Source organism: Rhinichthys klamathensis, unplaced genomic scaffold (genome assembly GCF_029890125.1).
Source record: "Rhinichthys klamathensis goyatoka isolate OS25496 unplaced genomic scaffold, OSU_Roscu_1.1 h1tg000119l_1, whole genome shotgun sequence".
In the NCBI taxonomy this organism is placed as follows: domain Eukaryota; kingdom Metazoa; phylum Chordata; class Actinopteri; order Cypriniformes; family Leuciscidae; genus Rhinichthys; species Rhinichthys klamathensis.
Window position 1 is genome coordinate 967,052 of NW_026606656.1, and position 18,602 is coordinate 985,653.

At 38.3% G+C, this 18,602-nt stretch overlaps 1 protein-coding gene across 22 annotated transcripts in view; it reads left to right on the plus strand.

The window, feature by feature from the left end:
* The window catches only part of cacna1aa (calcium channel, voltage-dependent, P/Q type, alpha 1A subunit, a), a 118,904-nt gene that overhangs the window by 35,559 nt on the left and 64,743 nt on the right, over positions 1-18,602 (plus strand). For 16 of the 22 annotated variants that reach the window (XM_056255154.1, XM_056255153.1, XM_056255150.1 and 13 more), the window contains exons 5-21: positions 1,212-1,364; positions 1,485-1,672; positions 8,492-8,595; positions 10,006-10,121; positions 10,352-10,408; positions 10,840-10,914; positions 11,315-11,521; positions 12,105-12,217; positions 13,411-13,523; positions 13,651-13,782; positions 13,929-14,001; positions 14,087-14,204; positions 14,302-14,369; positions 14,877-14,983; positions 16,144-16,194; positions 16,818-16,950; positions 17,631-18,136. In XM_056255154.1, the coding sequence (XP_056111129.1) occupies positions 1,212-1,364; positions 1,485-1,672; positions 8,492-8,595; positions 10,006-10,121; positions 10,352-10,408; positions 10,840-10,914; positions 11,315-11,521; positions 12,105-12,217; positions 13,411-13,523; positions 13,651-13,782; positions 13,929-14,001; positions 14,087-14,204; positions 14,302-14,369; positions 14,877-14,983; positions 16,144-16,194; positions 16,818-16,950; positions 17,631-18,136 (2,314 nt within the window). The remainder of the gene's footprint in view (positions 1-1,211; positions 1,365-1,484; positions 1,673-8,491; positions 8,596-10,005; positions 10,122-10,351; positions 10,409-10,839; positions 10,915-11,314; positions 11,522-12,104; positions 12,218-13,410; positions 13,524-13,650; positions 13,783-13,928; positions 14,002-14,086; positions 14,205-14,301; positions 14,370-14,876; positions 14,984-16,143; positions 16,195-16,817; positions 16,951-17,630; positions 18,137-18,602) is intronic. The other 6 variants (XM_056255149.1, XM_056255161.1, XM_056255158.1 and 3 more) reach the window with 1 other exon arrangement.

The following is an 18,602-nucleotide window of genomic DNA, read 5'->3' on the forward strand; positions in this document are numbered from 1 at the left end:
TTTAATAATTTATTTTTCAGGTCCAGAATTTTAATTTCAGTACATCCCCAATTATATGCTTTCCGTACAATGAAAGTGGATGTGATTTGTACTGCTAAGCTCCAAAAAAAAAAAAAAAATGCATCGCACTAGGTTTGAAGTCACTGAAGCAGGCTTTCTGCGGGTCTTAAAAAAGTCTTAAAAAGTCTTAATTCACCCTGACACTAATTATGGCCTTAAAAAGGTCTTAAATCAGAGGAGAACGTTTTATATTTATAGTCATGGCATTAAATGTTGCATGCATTGAAAGAAAAATAAAAATATCTAAAAATCTTTAAATCTAGATACATTTACTTGAAATGCAAATTAAGTCTTGAAAAATGATACAAAATTAAGTGAGTTTATGCTTAGGACAAGAACATATATCAATGAGTTATCAAACTTCCCCTTGAATTAAGTTGAGCACATTGGCAGATATTTGTTCTTTTTTTTTTATCAAACTTTTTCATAATCAGTTTTACAGAAAACAAGACTTCATATTTTGTCATTTTTTTATCTCAGTAAATGCATCTTGATTTAAGATTCTTTAGAAATTTGCACTGGAAAACAAGACAAAACACAGAGTAATAATGTCATAAATTCCATGTTCTAGTGGGTGGAAGCAGAACAAGTCAAACTTTTTTGGTAAAATGAATTAAAAAGTAATCAATATCTGGTGAAAGTAGTATTTTTAAACTGTGAAGTGTTGTTAATCCAACTCATTGTGTTTCTCCCTAGACATTTACATTTAGAGAACATATTGTGTTCCCTTCAATCAATTCCTTAAATTTTCTTTACTTGGTCTTAAAAAGGCCTTTAAAAGTCTTAAATGTATCTTCATAAAACCTGCAGAAACCCTGCTGAAGACAAATGGCATTAATTCTTGCATGTCACGTGACCAATTGGTTTAAAAATGCAACCGCAACTGTGATTTGAGGGCTGATTTGTAGGGGAAGATTAAATATCATTATATTCATTGTTCAAAACATGATCTGAGAAGACTTGAATATACAGTTCATAAGAATTGCTTTCATATGCTGATTTAGTATATTTGAAGTATGATGATATACTAAATCATGATACATTTTGTGCCATATTACAAGCTGTCAAATTGGATTACAACCAATTTTATGCTGCAAAAACAAACACTAAAACCTCTGACAATATCAATATGCTTGTTCTCTTTCCTCTAGGCTTGCAGGTTGTTCTCAAATCCATTATGAAAGCCATGATCCCACTGCTGCAGATCGGTCTGCTGCTCTTCTTTGCCATTCTAATGTTCGCCATCATTGGTCTAGAGTTCTATATGGGCAAATTTCATACCACATGCTTTGACAATATCACTGGTAGGTCACTTGATGCCAGTTTTGGAGATCATGGAATGTCACAATCACAAGTAGCACAATTGAATTATTTATGAAAGAATTCACCTTTTTCTCTTTCTTACACCCTATTCTTTCTGTTAGATGAAATCCGAGAGGAGTTTCCTTGCGGGAATGAAACTGGCGCTCGGAAGTGTCCAAATGGAACAGTATGTAAAAAGTACTGGCTTGGACCTAACTATGGTATTACCCAGTTTGACAACATCCTGTTTGCCGTGCTCACAGTCTTCCAGTGCATCACCATGGAGGGCTGGACTGACCTGCTATACTATGTAAGTCGCATTGCAGCACTTGACTAATGCCACAGAGCTTCCTCATTTCATTTTTGGATTTTTGACCTATGCTTAAATAGACCCTTAAAAGAACTGACCAGGAGTAGAAATAAGCAATTATTTATTTTTATTTGCACTGTTAATATCTGTTCAAATTGGAGGTGATCAAAATCTTATTTTAGGAATATGTCATTTTTAATAAGGATAAAGGTATGGTTTTCAATGACTGAGATGACATGAATACTGAAAAATATGATTGAAAAAATATGATTTTTTTTATACACTTCATGGACACTGTTTTCTATTTTAATATATATTTTTAAAATGTGATTGATTCCTGTGATGTCAAAGCTGAATGTTCAGCATCATTACTCAGTGGCTATGTGTACATGCACAACTTTTGTTTCAATCGAACTGAATTCATTCCAATTGATGAATCTGAATGTAGTGTTTACATGAACGCTACGACATTAATTAGTGATCGGGTTGATGTGCGTGTTTACTGTATATGTCACAAGCTTCAAATCGGAATATATTTTTTGACATGTGCACACTGAACGAATATACAGTTTACCACTGTTTGTGCAAAATAACCATTCTCCTACATTGGTTCTTTATTTATTTTTTAACAGCAGACTTAAATATTTATCCATTTCTGGTCATACTTTGGAGACAATGACATATGAACCATTGTGCCATGCTGCTTATATTTATCACGCTGTAAATGCCCCTCCCCGTGCCCAAAACCAGTCTTCTGTGGATGAGGATCCTGAAAGAACAAGGACTGGTGGGACGTTGTCCTGCTCCACTTCACAGACGCAGAGTGAAAGGAGAATTTTAGAATGACTGACGGGACACTCATTTATATGACAGGAAGAACAGCTCGTTCCGCACGTCATACATCATTATGCTATTTCTATGCCATTGCACATGCGCAGTCCATTCAGTTTTGGTTTTCAATCCGATCAAGTGTTTACATGTCCTCTCGATCAGATTAGAAAAGGAAAAAATCACCCCTTTCAATCCGATCGAAATTTCATTCGGATCGATTAAGGTGTTTACCGTATTTTCCGCACTATAAGGCGCACTTAAAAGCCTTTAATTTTCTCAAAAAACGTCAGTGCGCCTTATAATGCGGAGCGGCTTATATATGGATGGTGAACACACGTTCACCAAGACGCGGAGACAGCGCCGGCCGACTTACGCCACTATCTGGCAATGGATCGTGGATGCCTGGGCTGATATATCAGTCTCCTGTGATCCGAGCTTTCACGAAGGCTGCAGGCAGGAATAATCTCTTTATTCAGCCAGCTCATATACCCGTATTTACTTCCTGTTTTCGGCCGAAGTCCACAGTAGTTGATTGTCGAGTTCGCGCGCAGCGCGCGCGCGATCAAACCTCCTCCACGTGTTCAACATCTGATTCGGATGAACTATCCGAATCCGAACTATCCATTTGAGCTGATATTCTCACATAGAGAACACCACACAGCACCGTCATCGGCTGACAGTCTGAGTCTCCACTGTTGCTTAGTTACCAATGATCGCGCGCGCGCACTCGACAATCGCCTACTGTGGACTTCGACCGAAAACAGGAAGAAAATACGGGTATGTGAGCTGGCTGAATAAACATCATTTTTATTCATATCTTTCACATTTACTGGAGTCAGATTCACTGTGTTCACTCACATGGCTGTGCACTTGTAATGACACATTAAGGTTGTTAAGAGGCTAAAAGCAGGTTTAAAACTTTTCCCGTTTAAGTCAACAGGGTGCAAATTTTAAAAAGAGGATAACACAGTGTAGGCAACACCGGTTTTTGTCGTTGTTATCTGTACTGACAGCACTCCAAATTTACCAAAAATGAGCTCAATGTTAAAATTGACCGGAGTTTTCCTTCAACGTTTGAACAACGTTAACGTTACCATGGGAGTGAACGGAGTTGTCAGAACGCTTAATAAAGTTTGACTTTATCTGACTGTTTTGTTGACATTTGTTGACATCTAGTGGATGCATAACGCAAACGCAGTCAAACGTTTGACTGCAGTATCTTATGCGCTTTATAATCCGGTGCGCCCTATATATGAAAAATGTTCTAAAATAGGTCATTCATTGAAGGTGCGCCTTATAATCCGGTGCGCCGTATAGTGCGGAAAATACGGTACATGAGGGCTTTTCAGTCCGATTGAGCCGTCAATCCGATTACTAACAGATTATTTGGTTGCATGTTTTAAGGCCTGCCCAATCGGTCCAACAGCAGTTTCCAAAAGCGGGTGAAGGTTTACTGTGTGTTACTGTCTTTTCAGTGTGGCAAAGTAATTTAATTCCAATTAAACTTTTATCTGACTCCATTTTATCATGACCTCGAATTTAGGTAGGAATGCCAATTGGTTATTGGTCATATAGTTTAGCAGCACATTTGATTATTTTATTTAACTCTTTACTTTACATTTTACCTGTTCATTAGGAATCTATGTCGCTTTGAGGTCCTCGCGCCGGCCGTTTAACCCGGGTCTCACGATCACAAACTCGTCTGTTTTGGTCACTAAACAGAGGTAATTGGCTAATATCTTAGACGGTCGCATTCACGCTTACTCAATCTTAGATATTTTTGTATAGCCTCCCGTGGTCAGTGTACACTTGAATTAAAGTAACGTTTACTTTAGACAGAGGTCATGGCCACTACTACAGATATAAGCCGACCAATATTACTTCTCTGATAGTAGCTTTGGTTTGGTCATGCCATGGTTTCCCACGTACACTTAACTAGAGTAACATTACATTGAACAGAGGTAAGACTCACCCTATTTAGGTTGGAAGAGCAACATTTTACTGTCCTAAACGGAAATTCCCTTTTTGCCTTTACAAAACCAGGTACACTTGAATTAGTGCCAAATATTTGCCGGAACTCTAAAATCACAGTTGGTGCGCCCTATGCTCCACTCAAAACTGGACTCTTGGCCGTCACTAATCTGACACAGATTTGCGGGAACGTACGCATTCGCTTAATGTACTTGGGAAAATAATTTCAGAGTAAGTCATAATAAATCCAAATGTAACAATGTATTATTAGTCAGGTAAATGTATCATGCAAATTACATAATCAATTCAAAGATAATCAATACAATAACATCAAATGCTCAGAGATAAAGAGAAAAGATGTATAAGCTACCTAACATAGGAAAAATACATGAGGCTGAGTGTCTTGAGGACATTCAACATCACGGGCTGATTTGAACTTCAAATCGCGCCCTGAACCCTTTTCAGCATCTCCCTAAATACTCAGACCAAGGCAAAACCTCTTTTCAAATGTAAACATGAGTTCACAATGGGAATTTGCATTAATCACCGTCCCAGACTTACTGGGGGCAGAGGTTGATTTACATGTGGGCATACCCACAGCAGTTAACAAGATATCTCTAAACTCTCCACACCTTGTTACATTTTTAGTTTACTTCTGTGGGAATGAGACCTTTGTACCAGTCACACTGAGACATTTCAAATGATACCAAACATGTATGTGGGTAGCAGGACGAGGCCAAGGGCCATGAGAGAACGGCGCGAGGCCGGTGGCGTGATTGCTGATGAGCGCCACCTGTGCGACGCACCGGTCTCGTATCTCTCAGAGAGGAGCAGACGCATAAAAGGAGGAGCGACTATGATGAAGGACGAGAGAGGACCAGGCCTGGACTGTTTTATTTGATGTTTTGATTTATTATGTGTGGCGGCAGTCGTCCTTGAGGGGCTGCCGTCTTTACTTTCATTTTGTGTTTATTTATTTATTAAAGTCTTTAAATGTTCGCCGGTTCCCACCTCCTTCTTCCCATAACAACAAACTACGTTACAATGTATAATACTGTATGATAATTTTTCACATTAAACCATATAGATTTTGGGTGAATTCAGGTAGAGATGGGTGAATGGAATGATATGTAAATTGGGAGGTGATCAACTCAAGTGTGATCATGTCTCGAATGGGGATGTTAATATAGCAAGAGAGTTCAGATGTTAATTTCCTTTTTCTCAGAGAGTGTCCCTCTCTTCCAGTTTTTCCAGTCTTACAATGTAAACGTAGCCAGTGTCACATGATCCTTCAGAAATCATTCTAATATGATGATTTGATGTTCAAGAAACATTTCTTATTATCTGAACATTTCTTATTACATTTCTTATTAACTGAAAACAGTTGTGCTGCTCAGTATTTTTGTGGAAACTATGTATATGTGTATGTGTGTATATATACAGTATATATATATATATGCCTAGTTCTGTCATGAAACTCTAGATGGCGCAGGCTTGATGGGTCCTTAACGGAGCTGATGATATTTACTGCGTTAACTACTTGGCACAAGCTGATTGGTTCATGTCGCATCTGAAGCCAATGACCTTGCTGCTCACAATATTTGAATGGCTGGTTAGCATTCATTATAGCAGTTTGCAGCATGCTTTCAGAAACCCTCCACCTCAGCTCCACCTGTATAGAACCTGTATGATATATGCTATTTGTGCATCAATATTATGATATATGCTGTATGATAAATGCTATTTGTGCATCCATCTTCCCCAGCTCCACCTGTATAGAACCTGTGTGATATATGCTATTTGTGCATCATTCAACAGTATAACTTACATAATCACAGCAGAATATCAGCGTATGTATTGGCAGTAGCTAGCAAGTTCCGGTACTTGCTCTGCAGCAGCAGCGTAGCAGATCTATTCCGCCAAGACCAAATACATTAACATTGTCATATCCATTACCATGCTAAAATATTCAGAGAGTTGTCATGATTATAGAACATATATACTTTATTCTTGGTGCATGGACACTGTACTTTTGTCTCAGATGGGCTTGAAATTGGAGGGCCTCATCTTTTCACCTGCACATCCTGTATTATTTTGGTTTTGATTAATCCTTAGTGTAGAGGATTACTGATTTTGATTATCAAAAAAATAGCCAATCTTTGGGACTGAATAGCCCCACCTAATCCACATCCCCGTTAACTTTCACTCGCAGACATACAGTAAGCAAAATCTTGGCTATAGAGTCAGAGGCGGTGCAGTGCATTTATAGTCTTATCGCTTGTGGCCAGCCTGTCCACTCTGAACAGACAGAGCTGTTTCCGGTGAGGTGAGTTCAGCCGCCCTCTACGACAGAAAATAGGGCAGTGATGTCAATGCTATGTTCAAGATTTTCACATACTAATGTTGTTACCTCAGGGACCAGTTTAATCTCAATGCCACATCAATACTTCCCACAAATTAACAGCAGATTTACCTGAAGAACTAAAGGTTTATTTAAAAAAAGGATCTTGGCAATGAGAAATAAGTCTGAGGGTGGTGATTCCACATGACTAAGGCTTGCAGTTTTCCACAGCCCAATAAGATGTCAACATCTCTTATTTGGTCTTACTGTATTTTTATACTTGTTTTCTTTTTTCATTACTCTGCGTCTCGCCGCCTCTAAACCCCTATTTCTACTTGCCCCAGCTTTTTTCTTCCTCCTGTTTCCCTCCTCTCTCTGGTGAACAAGGCTCTATATATAACACACCCGGCTCAACTGAAGTTATTCTTACAGCTGCTGAGAAAGAAACCTATGAAAATTTAATTGCAAAAAAGCTGCAGTACATACTGGGGCTTTCAGAGCTCTCAGACATGGAGTGGATGAAAAAGAAGTGGGGCAGATTAAGGAAGACAGAAAAAGGGGAAGGGAGGAAGACTGTGCTTCATAGCTATGACAAAATGGCATTGTATATTACAAGTATAGATTTTTTGTTTTAACAAAGTCGCTTTGGATAAAAATGTCTGCTAAATGCAACAATGTAATGTAAATGAAAATAAAATACAAAGATATCAGCAGCTTCAGCTGGTTAATGAATGAGCCATTTTAAAATATCTGTAAAGGAATAGCTACTGTAGTTTACTTTATTTACTCATCCCGTTCCAAACTCCTGACTTATTTCTCTCTTTTTTTGGAGTGCAAAGGAAGATATTTAGCAGAATGCCCAAGCTGCTTTTTTTCCATTTAATGAAAGCAAATGGTGACCTTAAAAGTAATATTTTCATAATGTCTTATATTTTTAGTCTGTCCCTCATAAACAGCTATTATAGGCTTTAGAAGACTTTAAATAAAAAATCATATGGCCTACTTCTATGACTTCTAACCTTCTGCCGTTAGTCTAAAGGTCTGGCGAGACTATGTGAATGATGACACCATTTTCATTTTGGGGTGAACGATCCCTTTAAAACAAAAAGTGTGCTCTTGAAATGCTCCAAAACCAAATTGTGCAGACATTGTGACATCATCTGCGTTTTTCCTAAAGCAGCACTTGTGGGCTGTTTCAATCTGGGCTTTTGTAGCCCTGGTTCCTTCCCTAGAGGCAGTCAGTGGAGCAATGCCATACAAGATGGCTGCCCATTTGTTCCTCTCTGCAGTGGCAGGGTGCAGTGGTGCCGAGCACCCAGCTGTGTGTACCACAGATGAAGCAGCCCCAGCCAGATGGTTGCCACTGTCAGGTTGCACATCGCATGGTACATGGTGTCCTAGGATCTGACACGGTACTGTCATAGTTGTTCTCATCCTCTGTAAGCAGGGTCAGATTTCAACTTGCCCTCTCCCTATAAAAATACCCCCCCAAAAAAAGAAACGATTAACAATCATATGTCTTCCTAATTGACGCCATTGGAAGAGAGCTGTTGAGAGTCTTGGGAAGGCAAATGCAAAGAAAACCAGATGAACAAACTGTCCTCTCAGCTGGAGAGAGAAAAAATGTTTGAATGTGTGCCTCATTGTACTGACTGGGCTGTTTTATGCTGTTACAGAGCAATGATGCTTCAGGGAGCGCATGGAACTGGATGTACTTCATCCCCCTCATCATCATCGGCTCCTTCTTCATGCTCAATCTTGTACTGGGTGTGTTGTCAGGGTAAGAAACCTCAGGGAGTGTGAGCTCTTCTCAAAATCAGCTGTATCTTTTTTTTTCATGTCTACTCTTTTGGTGCATTGTCTAATTTGCTAATACATTTCAGTGTTTATGGTATTTGTGTGGATTGTATATGAAAATATGCAGTGTGTTGGGATATTTTGTTAAATTCATTATTCAAAAATTCAAGTTTATTCTATGTTTTAAATTACATTTTGAATCCCAGATTTTAGTGTTACAGTAAGCATTGTTCAAGTGAGGGATAATCCACAGCTAGCTGTGCATTAAACAATTTTAATGCACGACATGGAGGCAAAGAAGCTAATGCACAGCTAGCCATGGATTATCCTGCTTATACCATGGTCATTTGCCATCATTGACAACTTAAAGCTGTTATTGATGTTTACAGCACAATATTTGACCGGAAGGATCAAATTTACGGTTACTTTCATCAGTTACGGCTCGTTAAATCTAGCGTTATACCCGCTTTGAATCAGACACAGTGATAAAGTAGTGCTTAAGATTACATTTATTTGAATGAATGAATTATAGCATTTATTTAAATTAATTATCGAGAGAGTGAGCGAGAGAGAGAGATGTGTACCTGTGTCTGTTCAGCGTCCTCTCTATTAACAATGAAGCTATGATGAGTTTAATTACTTAAAAATAGCAATGTTACTGCTGCTGAGAAATATAATGTAGCGATTTATGAGCAAAGCTGTTTTATTACTAAACGTTGCGGGGCGGCATTGATAAGTTTCTGGTTCTGAATGTTTCTGTGTGTCTCTCCGCTCTGTGTGAGGGTTGTGTGTGTGTGTGTGTGTGTGTTTGTGCGCTTCAATGAAAACAGCGCATTAATATAGAACAGTGATTAAACTGACTTGGAACTTCCTGTGCATTAAACGGGTTTTGTTGATCACCTTCCAGCCAATCAGAATCGAGTATTCAGACAGACCATGGTATAATACAGTTTAATTCATCAGATGTACCTATAGATAATGTTCACTCAAAAATATTTAAAAACACCAGAAGGACATCACAAGCTTAAAATGCTTAAAATGATGTCTAAAGATATTAATTACGGAGAATTTGTTCCCATGATTTATTCATTTGTTCCCTCGTTCTTAATTTAGTTAAATCGTGGCCACAAATTAGTACAACATGGCCACATTTTAACTTAAATGAGGGCATCAATTAAGTCATGGGCTCAAGTTCTTAATTCCTGATCATTCTTTTTGTCATGTGCAGGTCTCCATAGTTAAGCAACCAAGGCAAGAAGGCAGTTATCCAGTGATTCTGATGATCTCAAAATGTCCAAAAAATGTCCAGTGTATCTGGACTAGTGTATATGTGCATTTTGTGTACATCTGTTGATGAGAATTTTTTTTGCATGCATGTGTGTATGTGATACAGAGAGTTTGCGAAAGAAAGGGAGCGTGTGGAGAACAGGAGCGAGTTTCTTAAGCTGAAGCGTCAGCAGCAGATAGAGAGAGAGCTGAACGGATATCTGGAGTGGATCTGCAAAGCAGGTAAATGCCATAGAAATAGCCATTAAATACTAGAGAAGCTAAAGCCAAGAATACAGATAGAAGCTTGTCTCTTTTGATACGGATGTCTTTACACGTGTACATTTCAGTCTTGGAACGTGCTGATAACGTACAAAATGTTTCATCAGGCATCATTTACGCACTAGAAATTGCCCCCACTTTCATGACTTTTGCAGTGGTCTGATTTGAATCTCTTTTTTTATTGTGTACAGAAGAGGTGATTCTGGCTGACGATGACAATGACCCAGATGACCGGATGCCCTTTGACGGTATTTACATGAACTCCTCTATCCTTCCTTCCTTTTCATCCCCCTCTCCTCCTCTCTTTGCTCCCTCACTGGGACTAGGTGTTGATTTCCCATTGTAAAGGAAGAGAGATATCAATAGCATGTTGACTTTGCTGAGGGGGTGATATTGTATACTTCATGTCCATAAGCACAGTTAATGCAGTGTACATGAGAACATTTACATGGACCGTCCATCTGTAGCTCACAGCATGTAGCTGTGATTTCTCAACTTCATATTTGTTTATGATCTATATAACAGACACACTACACTTCCTAGTTGTCTCTTCTTTTCTTCTTTGTTAAATTCTGTAATTCTATAATTCTGTGCCATTGAGTATTTTAGGCTGTCTGAATCTGTGTGTATGCTGTGAGTATGATCAATTAGAAATGAGTGATTATGGTCTGTTACACAGGCTCAAAGAGGAGGCCCACAATTAAGAAGAATAAAACTGAGCTGCTCGATGCAGAGGATGGAGATGGAGATATAGGTGTGCTTGAGAGTTAAACATACACTTAAACATTTAAATGCTGTAGGCTCAAGAGGTGATCAATGGGAATATTACCATAAAAATGCATGCTAGTGTTTGGTATTCTTTGAAAGACAAACCATGGTATATTAATATAAAGTTTTGAAATATATTTCATAGTACCATAGTAGTATTACATATTATTTTTAATTACAAAATATATTATTAGCATAACAATTTGAGTGAAAAGCTGATTTGATAAATTAACCTGAATTTCAGAATTAGTATAGTATCTGTTTTTTTTGTGTTGTTTTTTCCTTTTAGAAATCGTATGTGTTTTTTCCCCTTTAGATTTTCATTGAATTGTATCGTGTCCTGTTTCCCTGCCGCTCAGCTTCTCTGTTTCTTTATGGTCCGTCAGGTTCTCCATTTGCACGGGGCAGTCTGAAGAGCTCGAAGCTGGAGGGCTCTTCCTTCCATAAAAAGGAGCGTCGACTGAGATTCTTCATTAGGCACATAGTGAAGACGCAAACATTCTACTGGTCTGTGCTTTGTCTGGTGGGACTCAACACACTGTGTGTGGCTGCCGTGCACTATGACCAGCCTGACCTGCTCTCCGATTTCCTCTGTAAGTCTGTTCACTTGTCATTCACTAATCTGTAACACAGAATCTGCAAACTTTTCTGTATTTTCTCTGCATATTGTGTGGGGAAAATCTGTGGTTGTATAATCTGTGCAGATGTGCTTGTCAGCAGTTTAGAATCTGTGAAGTTTCTTTCATTGTCTGTAGATAAAGGAAGATAACATTCATTTTCTTTATTTTCCTTTATGTTCTATTTTCTAAAGATGTTACTCTGTTTCTCTTCTTTTATCTTAGTTTATTCAATAGTTGTTAGAAAGTATTATGGACCCCAAAAGTATTACATTTTGGGCACTTAATGTCTGAATGCCAATTTCATCACATTAATAATAGACATGTTCTTCTAGTTTGACAACTATAAAGTGTCCTAATCGTACACTTTCTACAACAACAACTTCTCTTTTTTGCTGACAAAAAGTGTGTGCTCTATGTAAAAAAAAAAAAAAAAAACTTTAATGCATGATACATTTTTGAATGTGGCTGCATTTCCTGTGTGGTATTCTTTCTTTTCTTCATATCTTTGTCCTTTGCAAACACTCTCTGTCTGTTTTCGCCTCTCTCCTCAATCCAGACTTTGCTGAGTTCACCTTCCTGGGGATCTTTATGGCAGAGATGTGTATTAAGATGTATGGGCTCGGGACAAGACCTTATTTTCACTCCTCCTTCAACTGTTTTGACTGCATCGTGAGTTTCTCTTGTCTTTTGTTCTATTGTCTTCTTTTAGTAAATCAGAAAGATTTTGGAGGAAACCAAAAGCATTATACCAGCTTTCCAATCATTCCTCTCTCAGGTCTTGATGTTGATATAGTTACTGAAATTAATTTGTATTATTCTTAATAATTCAGAATTCACTGTCACTGCACTGTAAAATAAATTGGCTTCTTAATCAGTATTTTAGTGTTGAAGATTGATGATTTTCAAGCAAAACTGTAAAATAATACAAGAATATGTTGAATTATGTACAATTTGTTTGTTTGTTTGTTTAAATTTGAAATGGACATACAAATAATTTCCATCAATATGCATTTTTGTTTTTCAAGATATTAAGATGTTAAAACTTAATTCAAGATTATTTTATCATGTTAATAAAATAATAATAATAATTATTATTATTATTATTAAAATATTATTTTGTTATTTTACAACAACAAAAAAATACTGAATAAGAAAATTATATATATATATATATTATTTTTTTATTATTAGTATTATTTTTTTGCAGTGTAAGAAGCAAATATGTGATAGTGTTTTGCATGGTTCAGTGGGTTTTGTTTTGTGGCTTAAAGCTGCAGTCCGCAGTTTTTCCTCTTGTGTCGCCATCTCTGTTCGAAATCTGCAATTGCAGTCATTCGAGGAATTATCAACTTTACGTGAGTTGTACCTCCGCACAGCGCGGATGAATCCAATGTTTTTAGGAGAATGTGCAGCTGTCAATCACCGCACGGTGTGTATACTGTCATTCAGAATCACAGATTCTACTTTTTTGAAGTATGACCAACATAATAATTTTCAAAGGCTATAAATCTCCATCTCCAACATCCTCACACGCAATATAGCCTATACTAGCCGAGACTCCTTATTTATGTGTACAGATGTGACGTAATGACGCAAAGACATGCTCGAATCTCCCGCGGAAAAAACATTATTACAAGCTTACAGTTTTGAATCGAGCTAAGGCAAGCAGATAGTTTTGAACACTTGCTGGTTATGTACTTGCTCAAAAATGTATTTTGGATAATTTTGAACCCAAAAAAGTTACGGACTGCAGCTTTAATGTTATTGAATGAGCTGTAAATGTGTGTATTTTGATGTATGTGCATGTATTTCTCTGTGCGTGTGTGTGTGTGTGTGTGTGTGTGTGTGTGTGTGTGGGACAGGTCATTTGTGGCAGCATTTTCGAGGTGCTCTGGGCTATGATCCAGCCAGGAACCTCGTTTGGGATCAGTGTGTTACGAGCTCTCAGGTTACTGAGGATCTTCAAAGTGACCAAGTGAGTCTCTCACGTCTCGAGTCCCATGTCTGTCTCTCCGTCCCTCTCTTTGTCGAGTTTCCCATTTACCCTTCAAGCTTTCTCAAGGACTAAGTTTCTTAAAAGTCTTCTCTTTTCCCTTTCTCAGATATTGGGCATCTCTGAGGAACCTGGTGGTGTCTTTGTTGAACTCCATGAAGTCCATCATCAGTTTACTCTTCCTCCTTTTCCTCTTCATTGTGGTTTTTGCATTGCTGGGCATGCAGCTGTTTGGAGGACAGTCAGTATAACACTAAAATAATGGCATTCACTTTTTTATTTCTTTATTTTTTTCTTTAAAATAAATAAATAATTTAGGCTGACTTAAATAAGACTGTAGAAAATACTCTGTGTAACAATAATATAGCAAAAATGTTGTCTTTTCAGATTTAATTTTGAATCCGGCACACCACCAACAAACTTTGATACTTTTCCTGCAGCAATAATGACAGTGTTTCAGGTGAGTAAATGTGCCCATCAAACTGTGCAATAATTCGGTTTGCTTTCCAAGGCTTTTTGATGATGGACCTTTCTGTGTACCTCAGATCCTGACAGGTGAAGACTGGAACATGGTCATGTATGATGGGATTGAGTCTCAGGGTGGAGTCAGAACGGGCATGGTCTTCTCAGTCTTCTTCATTGTTCTTACACTCTTCGGCAACTGTATCCAAACGCATAACATAGCATGCTGACATAATGTTTGCACAGTTTTCTCATACACTAATGAAGTATTAATGTTGCTTAACACCTCTGTGAACAGATACTTTGCTCAATGTGTTCTTGGCTATCGCTGTGGACAATCTGGCCAATGCACAAGAGCTGACCAAGGTAAAACCACACATAGGGCCAGATTTACTAAACAGGGCAAATTAGCGTGAGAGCGCAATCCCATAAAAGTGCTGATAGAAGTGGAAAGTTCTTCTCGTGATCTACTGACAATGTGCACAACCGCAGCCAGATCATTTGCATAATGACCAACGCAATCTACCAAGTGTAGCGCAAATTAGCGTCTGGTTTAAGACGTGCTTTTTTTGGGCCTTAAATAATGGCGCAAATACCTGTAAATTGACGTGCGCAAACCTTAGTAAATCGCGTTGTGTGATTCATTTAAATACTCTCCTTCCATAAATTTTGCGTCTGAAAGGTAAAATCCTGCAAATGCAATAATATCAGCCGCAAAAATAACTGCCCACACCTTTTCAGCGCTATAGCACTCAGTATGAGCACTTTTGATGACCACGGTTCTCTCACTCTTGTCTTTCTCTCAGACTGTTTATCCTTCACACTCCGCATCACATTTTAATCAATATGCTTCATGTTTCTCTCTATGTTTAGGATGAACAGGAGGAAGAGCAGGCAGCCAATAAGAAAATGGCTCTTCAGACGGCGAAGGAAGTAGCTGAGGTCAGCCCACTGTCTGCAGCCAGCCTCTCCATTGCTGCGTGAGTATCTCTCTCTCAGCACTCTCATTCTCTCTCTCTCTCTCTCTCTCTTTCTCTCTGTCCTGCAGCCACATTTTGTCTCCCACAAATTCTTTGTCCTCCTTATGTCTGTTTTCATGTGTTCAGACTATTTTTAGCTCTTGTATCAGCCACATTAACACACAGGTCAATCATAGACCCCCCAAAAAAAAACCACTTCAATCTAAGAATTTTTACTTGTTTTGGTTTCCATTCTTTTCATTGATGTTGTTCTACTCCGAACCTTAAATCATATAGAATACAAACATATCAACATTACCGTTCAAAATATTGGGGTAAAAAAAATATATAGTAAAAACATTAATATTGTGAAGTATCATTACAATTGAACTGTTTTCTATTTTAATACATTTTAAAATGTTATTTTATTCCTGTGATGGCAACGCTGAATTTTCAGCATCATTACTCCAGTCTTCAGTTTCACATGATCCTTCAGAAATCATTCTGATATGATGCTTTGCTGCTCAAGAAACATTTATTTATATTATCAATGTTGGAAACAGTTGTTCAATATTTTTGTGGAAACCATGATAGATTTTTACAGGATTCTTTGATTAAATAGAAAGTTCAAAAACAGCATTTATTTCAAATAGAAATCATTTTTAACATTAATTTCTTTTGCAGACCCAAATGTAAACCATAAGTCACAAAGACACACGTTTTTTTCCCCCCAGGCCAAATTATGTGTAAAAAAAAGTGACATTCTACCTTGCTGGAAATTCAGTTCAACTTTGGTACTGCATTTTGGAACATAGTAGCTGGTCTCTAGCTATTTTTATTATTACGGTAGTTGGTATATGTTCTAAATCACATATAGAACTTTAAGGCAACATACTTTTGTTTCCCCTGTTATATTTGGTGTCATACATATAATGTAATCCTTTGTCCTACAAGATCATCTGTGATCCTCTGACAGTTATATACACACAACTTACATGCAAAGGCACAGACCTATTGAATATGTTTCAGGTTTGTCCGAGTGTGAATTTATCCAAGTATTTGTAAGGAAAAGAAGAGAGAATCAGAAGAAAATATGTGTGTATTAGTGAGGACAAGTGTGTGAATGAGGAAGAAGAGCAAAGAGATGTTCTGTGTTTCACACATGCTGTTTTCCTCCTCAGCGTGACAGTAAACTCTGAGCGTCTTGATGCAACAGAACACTTTCTGGACTGGTATTTATTCATTTATACTCTTTCTGTTTTTTTTTTAAACGCCTCTCTATTCGCCCCACACCTCCCACTCTTCTCCCATCAGCCTTTTCGACATGTGCATTTCCTCCTCGGTTCTCTGTGCTGCTCCCCGCTCTGTTCTACAGACCGCTGGGTGGGATGGGACGGGTTTGTCACTCCTCGTCTCTTCTTCTCTCTTCATCCTGCTACTCATCATCTGCTGTTCTCCTCTTATCTCTTTTTCTTTTTCTCTTTCACATGCTTTGTGTTTGTGTGTTTGTGTGTGTGTGTGTGTGTGTGTGTGTGTGTGTGTGTGTGTGTGTGTGTGTGTGTGTGTGTGTGTGTGTGTGTGTGTGTGTGTGTGTGTGTGTGTGTGTGCGCGCATGTGTGTGTGTGTGCGCGTGTGTGTGTGTGTGTGCGCGTGTGTGTGTGTGTGTGTGTATGTTCTGTGAGTGAGTTTGACCCAGGCGGTGCAATCATCCTCTTTTAACAAATGGTAGCTGGTAGCTTGTAGGTGGGCATTTTCAGCCTGTGGTAACTGCAGCAACCTCACTTTTCCCTCTTGATGATTACTAATCTCAGATCTACTATAAATGTCTCTCTCTGTCTCTCTCTCTTTTCTGCAGCAATCAGCAACAGAAGAACAACAAAGGTTGTAAGTCAGTATGGGAGCAGCGCACTAGTGAGTTGAGGCGACAGACCCTGGTAAACAGCAGAGAGGCTCTTTACAATGAGTTGGAACCTGAAGAACGCTGGAAGGTGAGAAGACATTATAAAGAAAGAGATGGATATAAATATCAGTTAACAGCTGATTTATCAACATATTTATCGTATCGGTCGATATTGAATATTTAACTGTACTTTGCTCATTTCCTATAACAAATAAATTCCAATAACACTGTTACATGTAATCTCTTAATGAATATCCATTTTTCATATTGTATATTATAATGTTGTGGTGCCTAAATTCACTTTAGCATTTAAAATGATTGATTTTACTTTTTTTTATTTATTTTTTTTTATTAGAAAATAATTATATAAAATTCTAATATCGGCCATTTATCGGTTATTGAGCATAACATGAAAATAATTATCAGATTATCATATTGGCAGGATTATTGATGTTGGTGCTTTTTAATATGATCCCTAATCATAGTATATACAATTTACCTGTTCACCACAAAAATAATTTTCTTATTCAGTATTTTTGTCTTGTTTTCCAGTAAAAAATATCTAAAAAAAAAAACCTTTTAAGCAATCTATAAGCAAAATATGAAGTGTTATGATATTTAATTTTATTATTTTAATATGTTTAAAATATGTTAAATAAATACATAAATAATCATATTTGCTTTCGGGGAAAAATGTCTTGAATTAAGGTTATTTTTTTTATTCTTCTGGCAAATGTGGTTTTGTTTTGTTTTTAATCATGCATTCAGGTCTCGTACTCCCGTCACATTCGTCCCGATATGAAGACTCACCTGGACCGGCCATTGGTCGTGGACCCTCAGGAGAACCGCAATAACAATACCAACAAAAGCCGTCCGGGTGATGGCCAGCCCCAGCGTACTCATCAGCTCCTGCACAAACAGCCCAACTTCAATGAGGGGGAGAGTGGAGGAGGAGGTGGAGGATCTGGGCCCTGGCCACCGTTGGAAAGAGGGGACTCTACAGGATCTCGTCGGAGTCTTTTGGGCTCTGAGAACCATGGGGAGGGTAGAGAGTCTCACCGCAGACATCAGCATGGCGAGCGCTGCAGCCAAGCCCGTCAACATCGTAAAGCCCCAGAAGAGGACGGAGAGGGTGGAGGGAGGAGACACAGGAATAAGGGCAGGGAAAGAGGACCTGAGTGTGAGCATACAGATGGAGGAGAGCGTAAACACAGACGTCATCGTCATGAGGGCGAGGGAAGGAAAGAGAGAGGGGTGCGACACCGAACCAGGAAGTGAGTTCCATAGAAATGAATCTCTGGTAAAAAAAAATTGTACTATGCACTAGTTGGACGTGTTTGACAATTGACCCTTCGCAGGGAGTTTGATTGACAGGTGATCTGACCAATCATAATCCGCCGAATCCACCATTTTTGTCTGACAAAGCAGTCAGGAGAGTTAGTAGATTAACGTTGGAGGATTTGAACTTGAAAAACGGTGTGTACTAACGTCTTTCTGCAGTTGAAACAACATTCCTTCTTATGTTCATTCATGTTTATTTGATGCTAGAAGGAAGAGATGATCAGTTCACCAGCAGCTTTAACTGAGGCTCTACAGCGATCTGTCAGACACATTAAAGAGCCACAAAATGGTATTTATTGTTAAAATTTCTTTTAAAAATGACCAAATTTGAAAGGTGAGACTTTGTTAAAAGTAACCTGGTCTGTCCTGTCTGTCAGCGCGTTGTCAGTGTCCTCGCTG